Here is a 14,244-nt window from a genome sequence, read left to right on the forward strand (position 1 = left end):
AGGTCGAAATACTGATATTGGCAATATTAATTTACTTTGCTTATTTATGTTTAGTAGAGTGTGAGAAAAATTCAAATTTCAATAGTCCCGGAAAACCGTGTATCATCTCACTTTACCTTGCATGGGCCTATAATTTCTCCTCATAGCCAATACACCCATCTCTCCACTCGTTTTACTTCTCTGCCAGAACTAGGAACATGTGTACTAAAATCATGAACAACGCAAAGTCACTGGAGTCAGAAAAGAAAACAATTCTCTCAAACTGAAACCTTGATTTTAGTTAGTTCTTCATACATGTGCTTTGCCTTATATCCAAAGATTTTTTTTTTTTGTTTTTTTTTTTTTTTGATTGGTGTTTTACGCCGTACTCAAGAATATTTCACTTATACGACGGCGGCCAGCATTATGGTGGGTGGAAACCGGGCAGAGCCCGGGGGAAACCCACGACCATCCGCAGGTTGCTGGCAGACCTTCCCACTTACGGCCGGAGAGGAAGCTGGACTTGAACTCACAGCGACCGCATTGGTGAGAGACTCCTGGGTCATTACGCTGCGCTAGCGCGCTAACCGACTGAGCCACGGAGGCCCCTATATCCAAAGTATGTGTTTACATAACATGGCGGTAACGTTGGCACCCAAAGCATTTTAATAGAGGAATGTTGATTATAGATCTCAGCATAAACAAGGCATCAATAGTTAGTTGCATGAGGTGAACTTTTCTAGTTGTGGCGGTGACGTAAAGTGTGCATAAGGAGCAGAGCATGCGCTTTAAAGTAAGACAGATGAGATTCTGCGATATTAGGAATTGGGAAGATTACGCATCTGTATAATTGATGGGGTCACCTATAAAGACATATCAAGACATCCTGAAAACAGGGAAGGCATGTTGATTCGTCTCCATAGACCTGGTCAAATGCTAAGAATACAGAACATTTATTTATTCATCTATATACTAACATGATAAAAATATGCGAATATAAAATAATGGCTACATATCAGTTAGCCTGATCCAAAGTTCAGAATACAGAATACAAATCATCATTAAGGAGAAAACAATGATCACCCGTACTAGCCTGACTTCATGATAGAACCACAGAACATGGCTCGCTTGTATTTGCCTGGTCAAAAGATGAGAATACAGAATGCAAATCATCATTAAGGAAAAAACAGTAATCACCAGAACTAGTCTGACTTCATGATAGAACCACAGAATATGGATCTCTTGTATTTGCCTGGTCAACAGATGAGAACACAGAATACAAATCATCACTACTGAGAAAACAATGATCATCAGTACCAGCCTGACTTTATGATAGAACCACAGAACATGGCTCGCTTGTATTAGCCTGGTCAAAACATGAGAATACTGAACATTGTCACTTCCATTAAGCTATTCCTCGGTGGGAATGCGGAATATTCGTTCTATACAATATATTAATCTGATTCTAATATTGAATATGGGACATTTGTGGCATGGCTTAAACCACAGGTAGGAATGTGGAACATATGCTGCCCGTATTAACTGAAGCTGGGAATCCAAGTATTGGTCGCTTATATTAATATGGTTCCAGCTAGAATACAGAAAATGTGTAGCAAATATGACTTAGTCCAAACTGGAAATGAAGAACACCGGTAGCTTATACTCAACCCGTTAAAGCAGGGAATACAGAACATTTTTCAAATATATCACTATTCTAGTCCAAAGCTGGAATGCAGAACTTTCCTGCATCACAATGATCCAAAGACCAGTAGTTATTACTGCCTGTTGAACGATCCAAGAGCTAGACCTGTCAAATATATCCTAGTCCAGAACTGGAATGCAGAACTTTCCGATATCACAATGATGCCCGTTGAACTATCCAAGACATAGACTGACAAATATACCCTAGTACAAAGCTGGAATGCAGAACTTTCCGATATCACAATGATGCCCGTTCAACTATCCAAGACATAGACCTGACAAATATACCCCAGTACAAAGCTGGAACGCAGAACTTTCCGATATCACAATGATGCCCGTTGAACTATCCAAGACCTAGGCCTGACAAATATACCCCAGTACAAAGCTGGAATGCAGAACTTTCCGATATCACAATGATGCCCGTTGAACTATCCAAGAACTAGACCTGACAAATATACCGCAGTACAAAGCTGGAATACAGAACTTTCCGATATCACAATGATGCCCGTTGAACTATCCAAGACCTAGACCTGACAAATATACCTTAGTACAAAGCTGGAATGCAGAACTTTCCTGTATCACAATAGCCCCGACTGAAAACCTTATATCATAAATTATATCGAGCGCCCTCGGCAACTCGGCCATGACCCTCTCCCAAGGAATACGAACGAGTAGAGAGTCGTTTGTTTGTGTCGAATTCCGCCCGGTTTCCTGTTTACACACTGTTCTGACATATACATGAGAACTCGGGTGATTTGACATTGCGGTCTACACACAGTAAACATTAAATGATGCGGCTCAAGGTCGTCCAAATGGTGTGAAAGTTTTTTTCTTTTCAAAATTCATTTTCAACCTACACTCCAAACTGTTACAGGTTTGAAAAAAAGCAGAGGTATATTTCCGCTAATTTTACAGAAATGCTACGCTTCAAAGAAAGTAGAAGGAGAATTTCTTATAAATCAGAATAAGGGATTTTTTCCGAAAGAGAATAAACCATGATTAGAGTTTTTATTTCTATGGTTTACAGTTTTACGCGGTTGTTAACACCAGAATTGCCAGGTCGAATTTTATGGCGTTTTGTGTTGTTTGTGACATAGCACGCTATGTGTAAAGCTAATCAGTAATCGCTTGTAGTAGCTCCACTTGTAGGGATCACAAATGTATATGCACTTGCCTCCATGTCATTTGATCTGGGGTATTTTTGTAACAAGTAGCTTAAAAGGAAGCGCCAATAGCAAAGTAAAGAGAAAACATCGCTAGAAAGGAGCAAACATAAAAAAAAAAACGTGTCATGTGTACGACTGTACCCAATGAAACCATCTTCTATCCCTCTATTTATGCAAAGAAAAACGTAGGCACACATGATAATTTGTTTAGTCACTTCTCTTTTATTGACCTTGTATACAGGCTCACAGCAGCGGTTACATGTGTCTTTTAGGTGTCACTATTTATGTCGTCCACCCAACCATATCTTTTTCATACTTGGTTCGTGGCGAGGAAGCCTTTCAGTAAACAAGAGCTTCGTGCACCGTAAGATGTGGCTATGGATTGAACACGGGGTCTTATTTTCATAATGCAATCTGGCACAGTATTATAAAGGAACTTCCCACTTGCTTCTGTATTAAACAGTAGCAACCAGCTTATAACTGTAATGTAGATCTGTATTAATCTTGAATTAATCTATCTGTATTAATCTTGAGCAACATTTATTGCGAAAAAAATACATTTATTTATTCAAAATGGAGCTTAATGTAATACGAATCAGGCTATTTCGAAATGCCAAGTGACAAGACATCATCCACCTTGACATCTTCTGGAACTGCTCTCGGCGACTTCCAGATGTGTGTTTTGTCCTTGGAATAAAGTGTAATGAGTATGCTGACAAAGATCAACTCAGTCAATGGTCAGTATCAGTGCAGGGCGGCAGCACGTTAAGGTGAACAGCGAGTATAACTACAGGGCTATAGCATGTTATCTGGTCACTATCAGTACAACAGTATATCATATTGTGTGGATCACAGCACATCACAACAGGGGTGTAGTATATTAGGTGGAATGGTCAGCATCACTACAGGCGCAACAGTGGGGGAATGTCCAATATGAGGACACGGCTATAGCGCATTATGGGGAATGTCCAGTATGAGTACAGGACTATAGTATTCTATGTGGAATGTCCAGTATGAGTACAGGACTATAGTATGTTATGTGGAAAGTCCAGTATGAGTTCAGGACTATAGCATGCTCTGTGGAATGTCCAGTATGAGTACAGGGCTATAGCATGTTATATGGAATGTCCATTATGAGTACAGGGCTATAGCATGTTATGTGGAATGTCCAGTATGAGTACAGGGCTATAGCATGTTATGTGGAATGTCCAGTACGAGTACAGGACTATAGCATGCTATGTGGAATGTCCAGTATGAGTACAGGGCCATAGCATGTTATATGGAATGTCCAGTATGAGTACAGGGCCATAGCATGTTATGTGGAATGTCCAGTATAAGTACAGGGCTATGGCATGTTATGTGGAGTGTCCAATATGAGAACAGGACTATAGCATGTTATGTGGAATGCCCAGTATTAGTACAAGGTTATAGCATGTTTTGTGGAATATACATGGCTATAGCGGGTTATGTGGAATGCCCAGTATGTGTACAGGGTTATAGCATGTTTTGTGGAATGTACGGTATGAGTACAAGGTTATAGCATGTTTTGCGGAAGGTTCGGTATGAGTACATGGCTATAGCTTGTTATATGGAATGCCCAGTATTAGTACAGTGTTATACCGTGTTATGTGGAAGGTCCAGTATGAGTACAGGGTTATAGCATGTTTTGTAGAATGCCCAGTATGAGGACAGGACTATAGCATGTTATGTGCAACGTCCAGTATAGTTACAGGACTATAGTATGTTATGTGGAATGTCCAGTATGAGTACAGGGTTATAGCATGTTTTGTGGAATGTCCGGTATGAGTACATGGCTATGGCGCGTTATGTGGAATGCCCAGTATGTGTACATGGCTATAGCGTGTTATGTGGAATGCCCAGTATGTGTACATGGCTATAGCGTGTTATGTGGAATGCCCAGTATGTGTACATGGCTATAGCGTGTTATGTGGAATGCCCAGTATGTGTACATGGCTATAGCGTGTTATGTGGAATGCCCAGTATGTGTACATGGCTATAGCGTGTTATGTGGAATGCCCAGTATGTGTACATGGCTATAGCGTGTTATGTGGAATGCCCAGTATGTGTACATGGCTATAGCGTGTTATGTGGAATGCCCAGTATGTGTACATGGCTATAGCGTGTTATGTGGAATGCCCAGTATGAGAATGGTCACTATCAGTAAATGGCTTTAGATTGTTAAGTGAAATGGTCAGTATCACTACAAGTCTATATTTATTTATTTGATTGGTGCTTTACTCCGTAGGGAAGACAGTGGGAGGAAACCAGGCAGAGCTCGGGGAAAACTCACGACCATCCACAGGCTTGCTGCAAGACCTTCTCACTTACCAGTATCACTGTAGGGCTGAATTATGTGCAGCGGGATAGTCAGTATGAGTGCAGGAATACAGTATGCTAAGTGTAATAGTCAGTATCGTTCCAGGATAGGTGGAATGTCCAGTGTCACTACAAGGCTAGAGCATATTATGTGGAATGTCCAGGATCAGTACACAGATATAGCATATCATGTGGAATGTCCAGTATCGGTACACGGCTAGTGACCGAGAGAGTCTGGAAAATTGAGAGGGTCGGCGTGCAGTGTGCATGACCTGTGGGGACTGGTTCTTTTTCTCTCAGTCTTTTGTTTGTTTCGAGAGTATATGGGACTACCAAGAAGTATTTGTTAAAAGAAAAATCGTTCCCCAAGTAGCCCAACCTCGTCCAGTAACTCTGAAACTGATAGCGACGCAAATGGCGGTCACTCTGCAAAAAAACCAAACGAGGCTAGTGAAAATCCAAATGTTATTGTTAAGTCATTACAAGGGCAGACTCCGATTCAGAAAGTCAGCTTGGTAAAGCAAGGTAAAGATCTTCACAAACAAATCGGCGATGTTCAATGTGTTAAAAAACTATCAGGAGGAGATCTTCTTATTCAATGTAAATCCCCCCGACCGGCTGTTCAGCTCTGTTCTTTTACACTTCTTGCTGGAGTGAATGTTGTGTCTTCGCCGCCTAAGTCTGCGTCGCAGTATAAAAGGGTTATATATGGTGTTGATGTGGAAACAACTGAAAAACATATAGTTAAAGCATTTAAGTCACAAAATGTTGTAGAAGCAAAAAGGCTACAAAAAGGTAAAGAAAGAGAACCGTCTACTTCTATATTGCTGATATTTTCAACTGCCGGTTTGCCTGGCCGGGTTCATATCTGTTATCAACCCTTCAATGTTAAACGGTTTATTCCACCAGTTATGCGGTGTTATAATTGTTAACTATAGGGTTATGTTTCCCGACACTGCCGGTCCAACACAAAATGTCCCCGCTGTAGTGAAAACCATACGTATGAAAACTGTACAAATAAAGAGACTCCAAAATATAGTAATTGTCTGGCGGCACATTGTACAAGTTATGGGGCTTGCCCAGCAGGGCGAGAGGCGGCGAAAGTGCAGCACGTGAAAACAGTGAGAAAAATCTCCTATTCAGAAGCGTGTTGCGCGGCATGAGGCCAAAAGCAATCTTTGCACAGCTCAAGAGAATTCTTTAGAAAATGCAAATCAAGCAGAATCTGTGCCTACAGTACATTCGAGGTTACACAATAGAAATGTTCAGCCCGTGGATCGAGCCAATGGAGAAAATGCAAGAAATCCCGTGCTCGGCAAACCTGATCCAACATCTGTTCTCACCCCCATGAGCAGCTCTCTGCCAGTGATAACTTGTGCAGTCGCTGTACAGACTGACTGTCCCAACCTTTCTTTAGACAAGTTTCTGGCCTTCGTACTTGAGGAGATTCATGTTCGAAATCTGTTAGCAGAATTGACAAGGTAATAGTCATTAGTCGGTCCGCCAAAAGACACCTCGGCCACAGTATAAATATTGATGATTTAAATTTGATATTGAGTAAAGATAGCCACAATGTTTAAGTACAACCTACAGCCAATAATCTGCCTTATGGTGGGGCTCTATATTATCCAATATAATGCACAAAGTCTTGTCACACGGACAAGAGTTCAAACAGTTTATTTGTAAGTTAGACAAACCACCTGACATTTTATGTGTACAGGAAACTTTTCTCAAACCTAAGCTAAAATATAATATCCCAGGCTATTTCATTGCGGTATGACCGGGTTAACAAGACAAATTTTAACAACCAATGGGGATTGGCTTTCTTAAACAAATATGATTTGGTGATTCATAATAATGGAACCGGAACAGGGTTTAATGCAATGTCAGGGGAATCAACCCGTTAGATCTCACGTTATCCTCACTTGACATATCGTCTGATCTGACATGGTCGGCTGATCAGAACAACTGTTGTGGGAGTGACCACTGTCCACTTATCATTGATGTTCGGGTAACACCAAAATTCAGTGATATAGGGCAACCACTTAGATGGAATATTAAAGAAGCAAATTGGGGGTTATTCCGCAGCAAATGTTTGTCTGTCTTAGTGGAGGAAGTTGCTAATGATAATGTTGATATATTTAATGATAATGTTATTTCTGCAATAACGTCAATAGCTAATGAAACTATTCCTCGAGCGGCTGGTAAATACCAACAGAAACAGCCCGTACCGTATTGGAATACTGAGTGTACTGACGCTATTTAAGACAGAAAAAGAGCAAAGAATCGTGCATTGCGTTCTGGTAAAACAGAGGATATAATTGATTATAAGAAGAAAAAAGCAGCCATCCAGCGAATTAAACAATCACAAAAATACCATAGGCGAAATTATTGCTCGAAACTAAACGAAGATACATCAGTAACTCAGGTCTGGAAACGAATTAAAAAAATCAAAGGCCAGAGTAAAAGTTTCTCTATTCCAGCTCTTGTTGAGGATAACGTCAATGCTATTCCGAACGAGAAAAAAGTGACCTCATGGCTGAGTCTTTTGCTGCGTTTTGCAGTGACGCTAATTATGACCCTGAATTTCTTGAACATAAGAGTAAATTTGAGCAAGCAATAGGAATATGGCAGCAGGAATGGGAAAATAGTGCCAAAGGTAGATTTTATTACAGTTTGTTTTCTACAGTAAGAAATGCTTGAGTGAATGTTTTTGATGAGATTGCAGTCGGGTCACGTTCCTTTGAATTTTTATCTCTGTGGAATTGGAAAGCATCCCACTGGGTTTTGTAACCACTGCGGTGTTTTAGAAACTATCGATCCTTTTTTAACTCGGTGTCCATATTATGGACAGATTCGTAATTATATATTAAGACAGCTTTCGTTTTTAGGTGTGCAACAACCATCAGTGGCGACTCTTTTAAATCCACAAACCAACAAAGCTCAAATATTTAATTTGATAGTATTTTTGTCACAAGAAGTAAGAGATTCTGTTAGTTACTATATTAACCACCAAAATAATTAGATTCTGTTATCATCGGTATTATTTAACTCGTCTCTAAATTTGATAACTAATAATTATCCTTTCAGGATGACAAGAAGAGAAAATATTTGGTTGCTCTGGCATGAATAGGGCTATTATGGCACCTGAATATGCCGATATTTTCTAGTAGTAGTAGTAGTGGTACACGGCTGTAACATATTAAGTGGAATATCCAGGATCAGTACACGGCAGTAGCATATTAAGTGGAATGTCCTGGATCAGTACTTGGTTATAGCACGTTATGTTGAATGTCCCAGATCAGAACTCGGTCAAAGCATGTTATGAGGAGTGTCTTGGGTCAGTACTTGGTTATAACGTGTCATGTGGAGTGTCTAGGATCAGTACACGGCTACAGCATATTAAGTGGAATATCCAGGATCAGTACTCGGCTATAGCATACTATGTGGAATATCCAGGATCAGTACACGGCTATAGCATACTATGTGGAATATCCAGGATCAGTACACGGCTATATCATATTATGTGGAATGTCCAAGATCAGTACCTGGCTATAGCATATTATGTGGAATGTCCAGTATGAGTGCACGGCTATGGCGTATTATGTGAAATGTCCAAGATTAGTTCAGGGATATAACATGCCATGTACAATGTCCAGTATCAGTACACGGCAATAACCGTGTGGAATGTCCTGGATCAGTACTTGGTTATAGCATGTTATGTGGAATGTCCCAGATCAGTATTCTGTTAAAGCGTGTTATGTGGAATCTCCTGGATCAGTACTTTGTTATACCATATTATGTGGAATGTCCTGCATCAGTACTCGGTTATAGCATATTATGTGGAATGTGATGCATCAGTACTCGGTTATAGCATATTATGTGGAATGTCCAGGATCAGTACAAGACTTTATCATGTTATGTGGAATGTCCAGTATGAGTACACGACAATAGCATGTTAATTCTAATAGTCAGCATGAGCACACGGCTATAATACGTTAACTTAAATGGTGAGTATCAGTACAGGGCTATAGAAGGTAAAGTGAGATAGTCAATACGTTGTCAATGTACAGGCTTTAGAATATTAAGTTAAATGTCCTATATCAGTACAAGGCTATACCATGTTATGTGGAATGTAAAGTCGAATGGCCAGAATAAATAAACGGATATAGTATGTAAAGTGAAATGGTCAAAATAGATAAACGGCTATAGTATGTAAAGTGGAATGGCCAGAATCAATAAACGGCTATAGTATGTAAAGAGGACTGTCCAGAATCAGTAAACGGCTGTAGTATGTAAAGTTAAATGGCCAGAATCAATAAACGGCTATAGTATGTAAAGTGGAATGGCCAGAATCAGTAAACGGACATAGTATGTAAAGTGGAATGGCCAGAATCAGTAAAGTGGAATGGTTAAGCTTAGTGCTAGTACTTGGCCCGCTTGCACAAAGAAATTTTAGCTACAGCCGATTGTAGACCTTACGAATGAGTTAACAATTGGTTGTGAAAATAAGTTGCGCCTCTTGCTCAACGGAATTGTAAGACGATTATAAATTTTTGAAGTTATAACCAATCTGACTCGTACATAAAAGAGGCCCGTATAAATTTATAATGTACCGGTTAAAAACTTGTACGCAATATTGATTCAGCAGCTAACAACTCAAAAACATGTGGGAAAAAGCGCAAACTATCTTTTTGAGACAATTACATTGCACATCTTTGTAAAGCGGAAAAAGTACTTACTGGCTGTCTACTCAAGACAAGTATTTGTATTTAGTGTTAGGGTTGGGGCAATTGTAAATTATTTGCAATACACGTCCGACCCGATTGTAATATTTGATTATAAGTTACAACTATCGTAGCTTATAATCCCTTCGTGGTAGGATGTGCGAATGTAAGCTACGGCTACGATCGAGATCTTAGTTTTTTGCAATCAACTTAGGCTTTCGATCCCTTTGTGCACACGGTCCTAGTTAAGCTGTGGTCTCAAATTTTTTTTTTTTTTTGATTGGTGTTTTACGCCGTACTCAAGAATATTTCACGTATACGACCGCGACCAGCATTATGGTGGGTGGAAAAGAGCAGAGCCCGGGGGAAACCCACGACCATCCGCAGGTTGCTGGCAGACCTTCCCACGGTCTCAAATTTCAAAACAATCTCCACGTAACAAAGGTTACATAGATAGATAGATTAGAAACTAAAAAGCAGTCTTTGTACTGTTTGCTGTAAATCTGGTTAGATGGGGTTAAGCGGGGACTGACAGGTCTTAGGACTTCAGTCTACAGGTGATATTTAATCTTGACACACTTCTAAAAAATTTTTTGCGGGGACTGCTCTCATGAACAACTCTACGAATGCTTCTACAGTCTGCACCTCAAAAAAGTTAGCCGCTACAAACATACACATGGACTAAATGCGTAGTGAAGTAGTAAATGCTGTCGGAGACACCTTTGTCGAAACTCCATCTAAGCCAAATACCTAGGTGACGAAGGACGTTTTACTTCCTGATTGCCGGGGTAACTTTGAGCAGTGTTGTAAATACTGCGACGAAGTCACGACCATATTTTCCCTCAGTCCTGGACTCGAGTGAAAAACTTCCGTGCGCTTTTGCGCTGGGCAATTTAACGCAAGAGTCACGTTTCCTGTTTAAGTATCTGTTTCTGAGAGAGACGGATAAATCGGACCTGGCCAGTTTAATACATCCATGAGCCGACAGTTCAAGGATCAACAGTATGCTGTACACGGCCTTCGTCTGCCTTGTCTGCCTGGCAATAGGCACAAGGAGCCAAGGTAATATCTGACTTTTCTATTAATTTATTTGTATAGTGCTTTAATAAGCTCTTGTCGGCAGACATTATTTTTCAGAGATCGGATTAACAAAATCAAAAGCAATTATGATGCCCTTCAAAGATAAATTCGGTCTTTTTTAAATCCATGTGTGACTGCTTACTGAATTGACTCGACGTAGAATATAGTTTTATTCGAACATAGCCCACATTCATAAGCAGGCCTATATCGAATGGCTCCTAAACGATGTACCGTAAGGCATTATTAGCCTCCGTTGGCTTTTCTGTCACCATAACTTGGCATTGAATACTATTTTCCTGGTCATAACCTGTCAGACGTTCAGAAGGTTTTTATAACTCCCTGTGATATCACTGAACATGTGGCTTACTACAGTAATTATATGTAAGGCCTGTTTTTGCTACTTAACTGGAAAGGCTGAACTGCAAAGTATCTCTTTCCGGCCTTGAGTGTTGTTTGCTATGCGTCATGAAATCTTGTAACGGGAAGTAAAGTTTGTGTTCTCAAAACAAATGTGCTAATAAATACAATTTCGATAATTAAAGCAAAACCAAAAAAAAAAAAAAAAACCCCAAAAAACAACTAAATTTGAAAAAAACAGTGCAGTAATGAATCGGTAAGTTTATTTTACCACGGAAAGTGTCTGTATTGGAATGAACCAAATTTCGGTATAATGAGCTGACGTCATTTTATCCACACAACACAACGTTGTCATTGTTTTGGATCTCTTCCATGGTAAGTTCTTTGTAACTGCTGTAGACTCCGAGAGTGCATATCTCCGCCGCAGCTAAACATACATGTAGTATCTCCCCCAACATGCAAAAAAGAGGAAAAATACAGTATTTTTTTCTATTTCAACGGGAGCAAAATTGTCACTTTTGGGCTCAAGACAGAGGAATGCAGATATCCATGTTCTAGTGTAACTGAAGTCGTTGGTTACCGCCCTAAATTAACGGCTTAAAACACTAAAACATAGTCGACGATCTTCGCTAAGAAATAGGTTTCACAAATACTATATTCCAACTTTTAACACATCTAGGGACTACACGTATTATCATTATAAGCAAAAATGGCACTGTTTTCCTGACAAGAACCTTAAGCACGTTGAACTAAACACGGAGCCTTCTGTTTCAAAGTAGGCTAACGTTAAATTACGTTTTTGGGTGAAGCAAACATTTACTCAGTATAAGGCACATCTTAGTCTTTAAGAGTCATTAAGATAGAAACATTAAGAATCAAATTTCCTGGGTTGGGACTCAGATATAGATCAGCTGCATAGTTTAATATGCTAGTATTTAACTCAAACCCAAGCAGTGCAGAAAATGTCACTCAGTAAAGTTGCTGACAAACAGTGAGAAAAGAGAGACAGGTAGACAAACAAACGCTGGCAAATGCATGACTTTGTTAGGCAGAGATACCTAATAAACGTATAAAAAGGCTAATCTAACAATATACATGTACACAGATTAGAGTGGAGCAGCCATGATGTAATGAAAATCATTATACCAAAATATAGAACATAAAGCCAACGATCTAAAGTGTTTTTTTTTTCTCACGTTACCTCTTGTACATAGTACACAGTATACATGCATTAGTTCTGAAGGGCTCCGTTGTAGGCCTACCTTCATATACGGTGATAACTGACATTTAATTATCGAGGCCTACGCGGGGTGCCTTTTTCTTTTCGTCCTGAATACACCTTGAGAAACATATCAGTACCTATATCAATCATGCTAACACCCAAGTCTGGAGAGTGACTTGCCATTACAACTTTACACGTAGACTGATGAATAGTTTCTATAGGAATCTTTTCTTCCCTCTTTATTCCCCTCTATATATATATAATACTTTAAGGAAACACCCAGAAACCCACAAAGTTAAGAAACACTATAGCGTCATTCACATATGGCATGTTGAACGCTGGCTATTGGCCGATCTTGCATGACGTAAATGGAGTGTCGGCAAGACAGAAGTGCACATCTTCTCTGTGGAGCGGTACACAACGTGGGATACCGTAGTGTAAATAAATACATGTACGTTTATGATTGGGGAATATTACAGCATTTATCAGCTTGTCCTATTCAGTAAGAGAAACGAGAACACAGGGTGTCTTTGCCTCACCATACGGATGTATGTAAAAGTGTGTTAAAAACCACGCTTGAAACCTTTGTTTAGGTGTGTATTTCATACATGTATTTTTGTTTGCTCCCTCACACTGACCTGGCAATGAACACCAAGCGATCATTCCAATCTCGTCCTGGTTCATTTGCCCTGCACAACTTTGGTATCTTACGCGCTTTGTATTGCGCCACCTCTGTAGCGTGTCGCATGTTACGTGCGCGCCTGCTGTTACTATAAACTGGGTTTAGTGTTGGGTACAGCTCTCACTATGTTTAAAGTTGAGCCAGTTCCCAAACACATTCTCATATGCAAACTTCACATCCTCAGATTTATAAACTATAAAACAATGGCAGACTATATATGTACTTAAGATCACTCAGGTGTTACCGGTATAGCGGGGATTGCTCTCGACGCGCGGTAGTTAGTTCAGGATACATAAGCTACACGAAATTTTGTATGGTCCTTGTTTTAAGAACAGAACTGAAATGATTATTTCTCAAACCCGAATATTATGATATTATTATCAAGTTGTTCAGGCTTTGTTGCGTACTTTGCTAATCCTATTAAATAACCAGTGACACAAAAGATCGTGTACCTTTCCATTCTGTTGTTAAAATTGACAGTTCAGTTTCAATGAAAGGAAAATTTATTTGTTTGATTGGCGTTTTATGCCTTACTCAGGAATGTTTAAATTATACGAAGGCGGCCAGCCCGAGGAAAACCATGACAATAATAATATATCCCCAGCTGGATTAGCCCTTATTCACAGAATTCTATTATCATAATTAAATATGCCATGAACTTGGTGAAATAGATACGAAAGCATTTTATGCAGATTGTATATAACAGCCCCATAAACAATACAAACAGCTTAAGAGCCATGAAGTGAAATTCAACTTGTAAATCATAAAAAGTACTGTTTAAAACCATATCTAAAAGCGAACATTAATAATGTTAGTTTTAATACTTTCAATACATCCAGGGGGCCTCCGTGGCTCAGTTGGTTAGCGCACTAGCTCAGCGCAATGACCCAGGAGTCTCTCACCAATGCGGTCGCTGTGAGTTCAAGTCCAGCTCATACTGGCTTCCTCTTCGGCCCTACGTGGGAAGGTCTGCAGCGACCTGCGGATGGTCGT

The 14,244-nt window shown here is 39.8% G+C and overlaps 1 protein-coding gene across 1 annotated transcript in view; it reads left to right on the forward strand.

The window, feature by feature from the left end:
- Positions 1-10,677: 10,677 nt before the first annotated feature.
- Positions 10,678-14,244, forward strand: part of LOC135473364 (dual oxidase 2-like) — a 36,638-nt gene continuing 33,071 nt past the window's right edge. Inside the window, exon 1 of the mRNA XM_064753214.1 lies at positions 10,678-10,972. Within this exon, the coding sequence (XP_064609284.1) occupies positions 10,915-10,972 (58 nt within the window). The 5' untranslated portion in view covers positions 10,678-10,914. The remainder of the gene's footprint in view (positions 10,973-14,244) is intronic.

This window comes from Liolophura sinensis, chromosome 8 (genome assembly GCF_032854445.1).
Source record: "Liolophura sinensis isolate JHLJ2023 chromosome 8, CUHK_Ljap_v2, whole genome shotgun sequence".
In the NCBI taxonomy this organism is placed as follows: domain Eukaryota; kingdom Metazoa; phylum Mollusca; class Polyplacophora; order Chitonida; family Chitonidae; genus Liolophura; species Liolophura sinensis.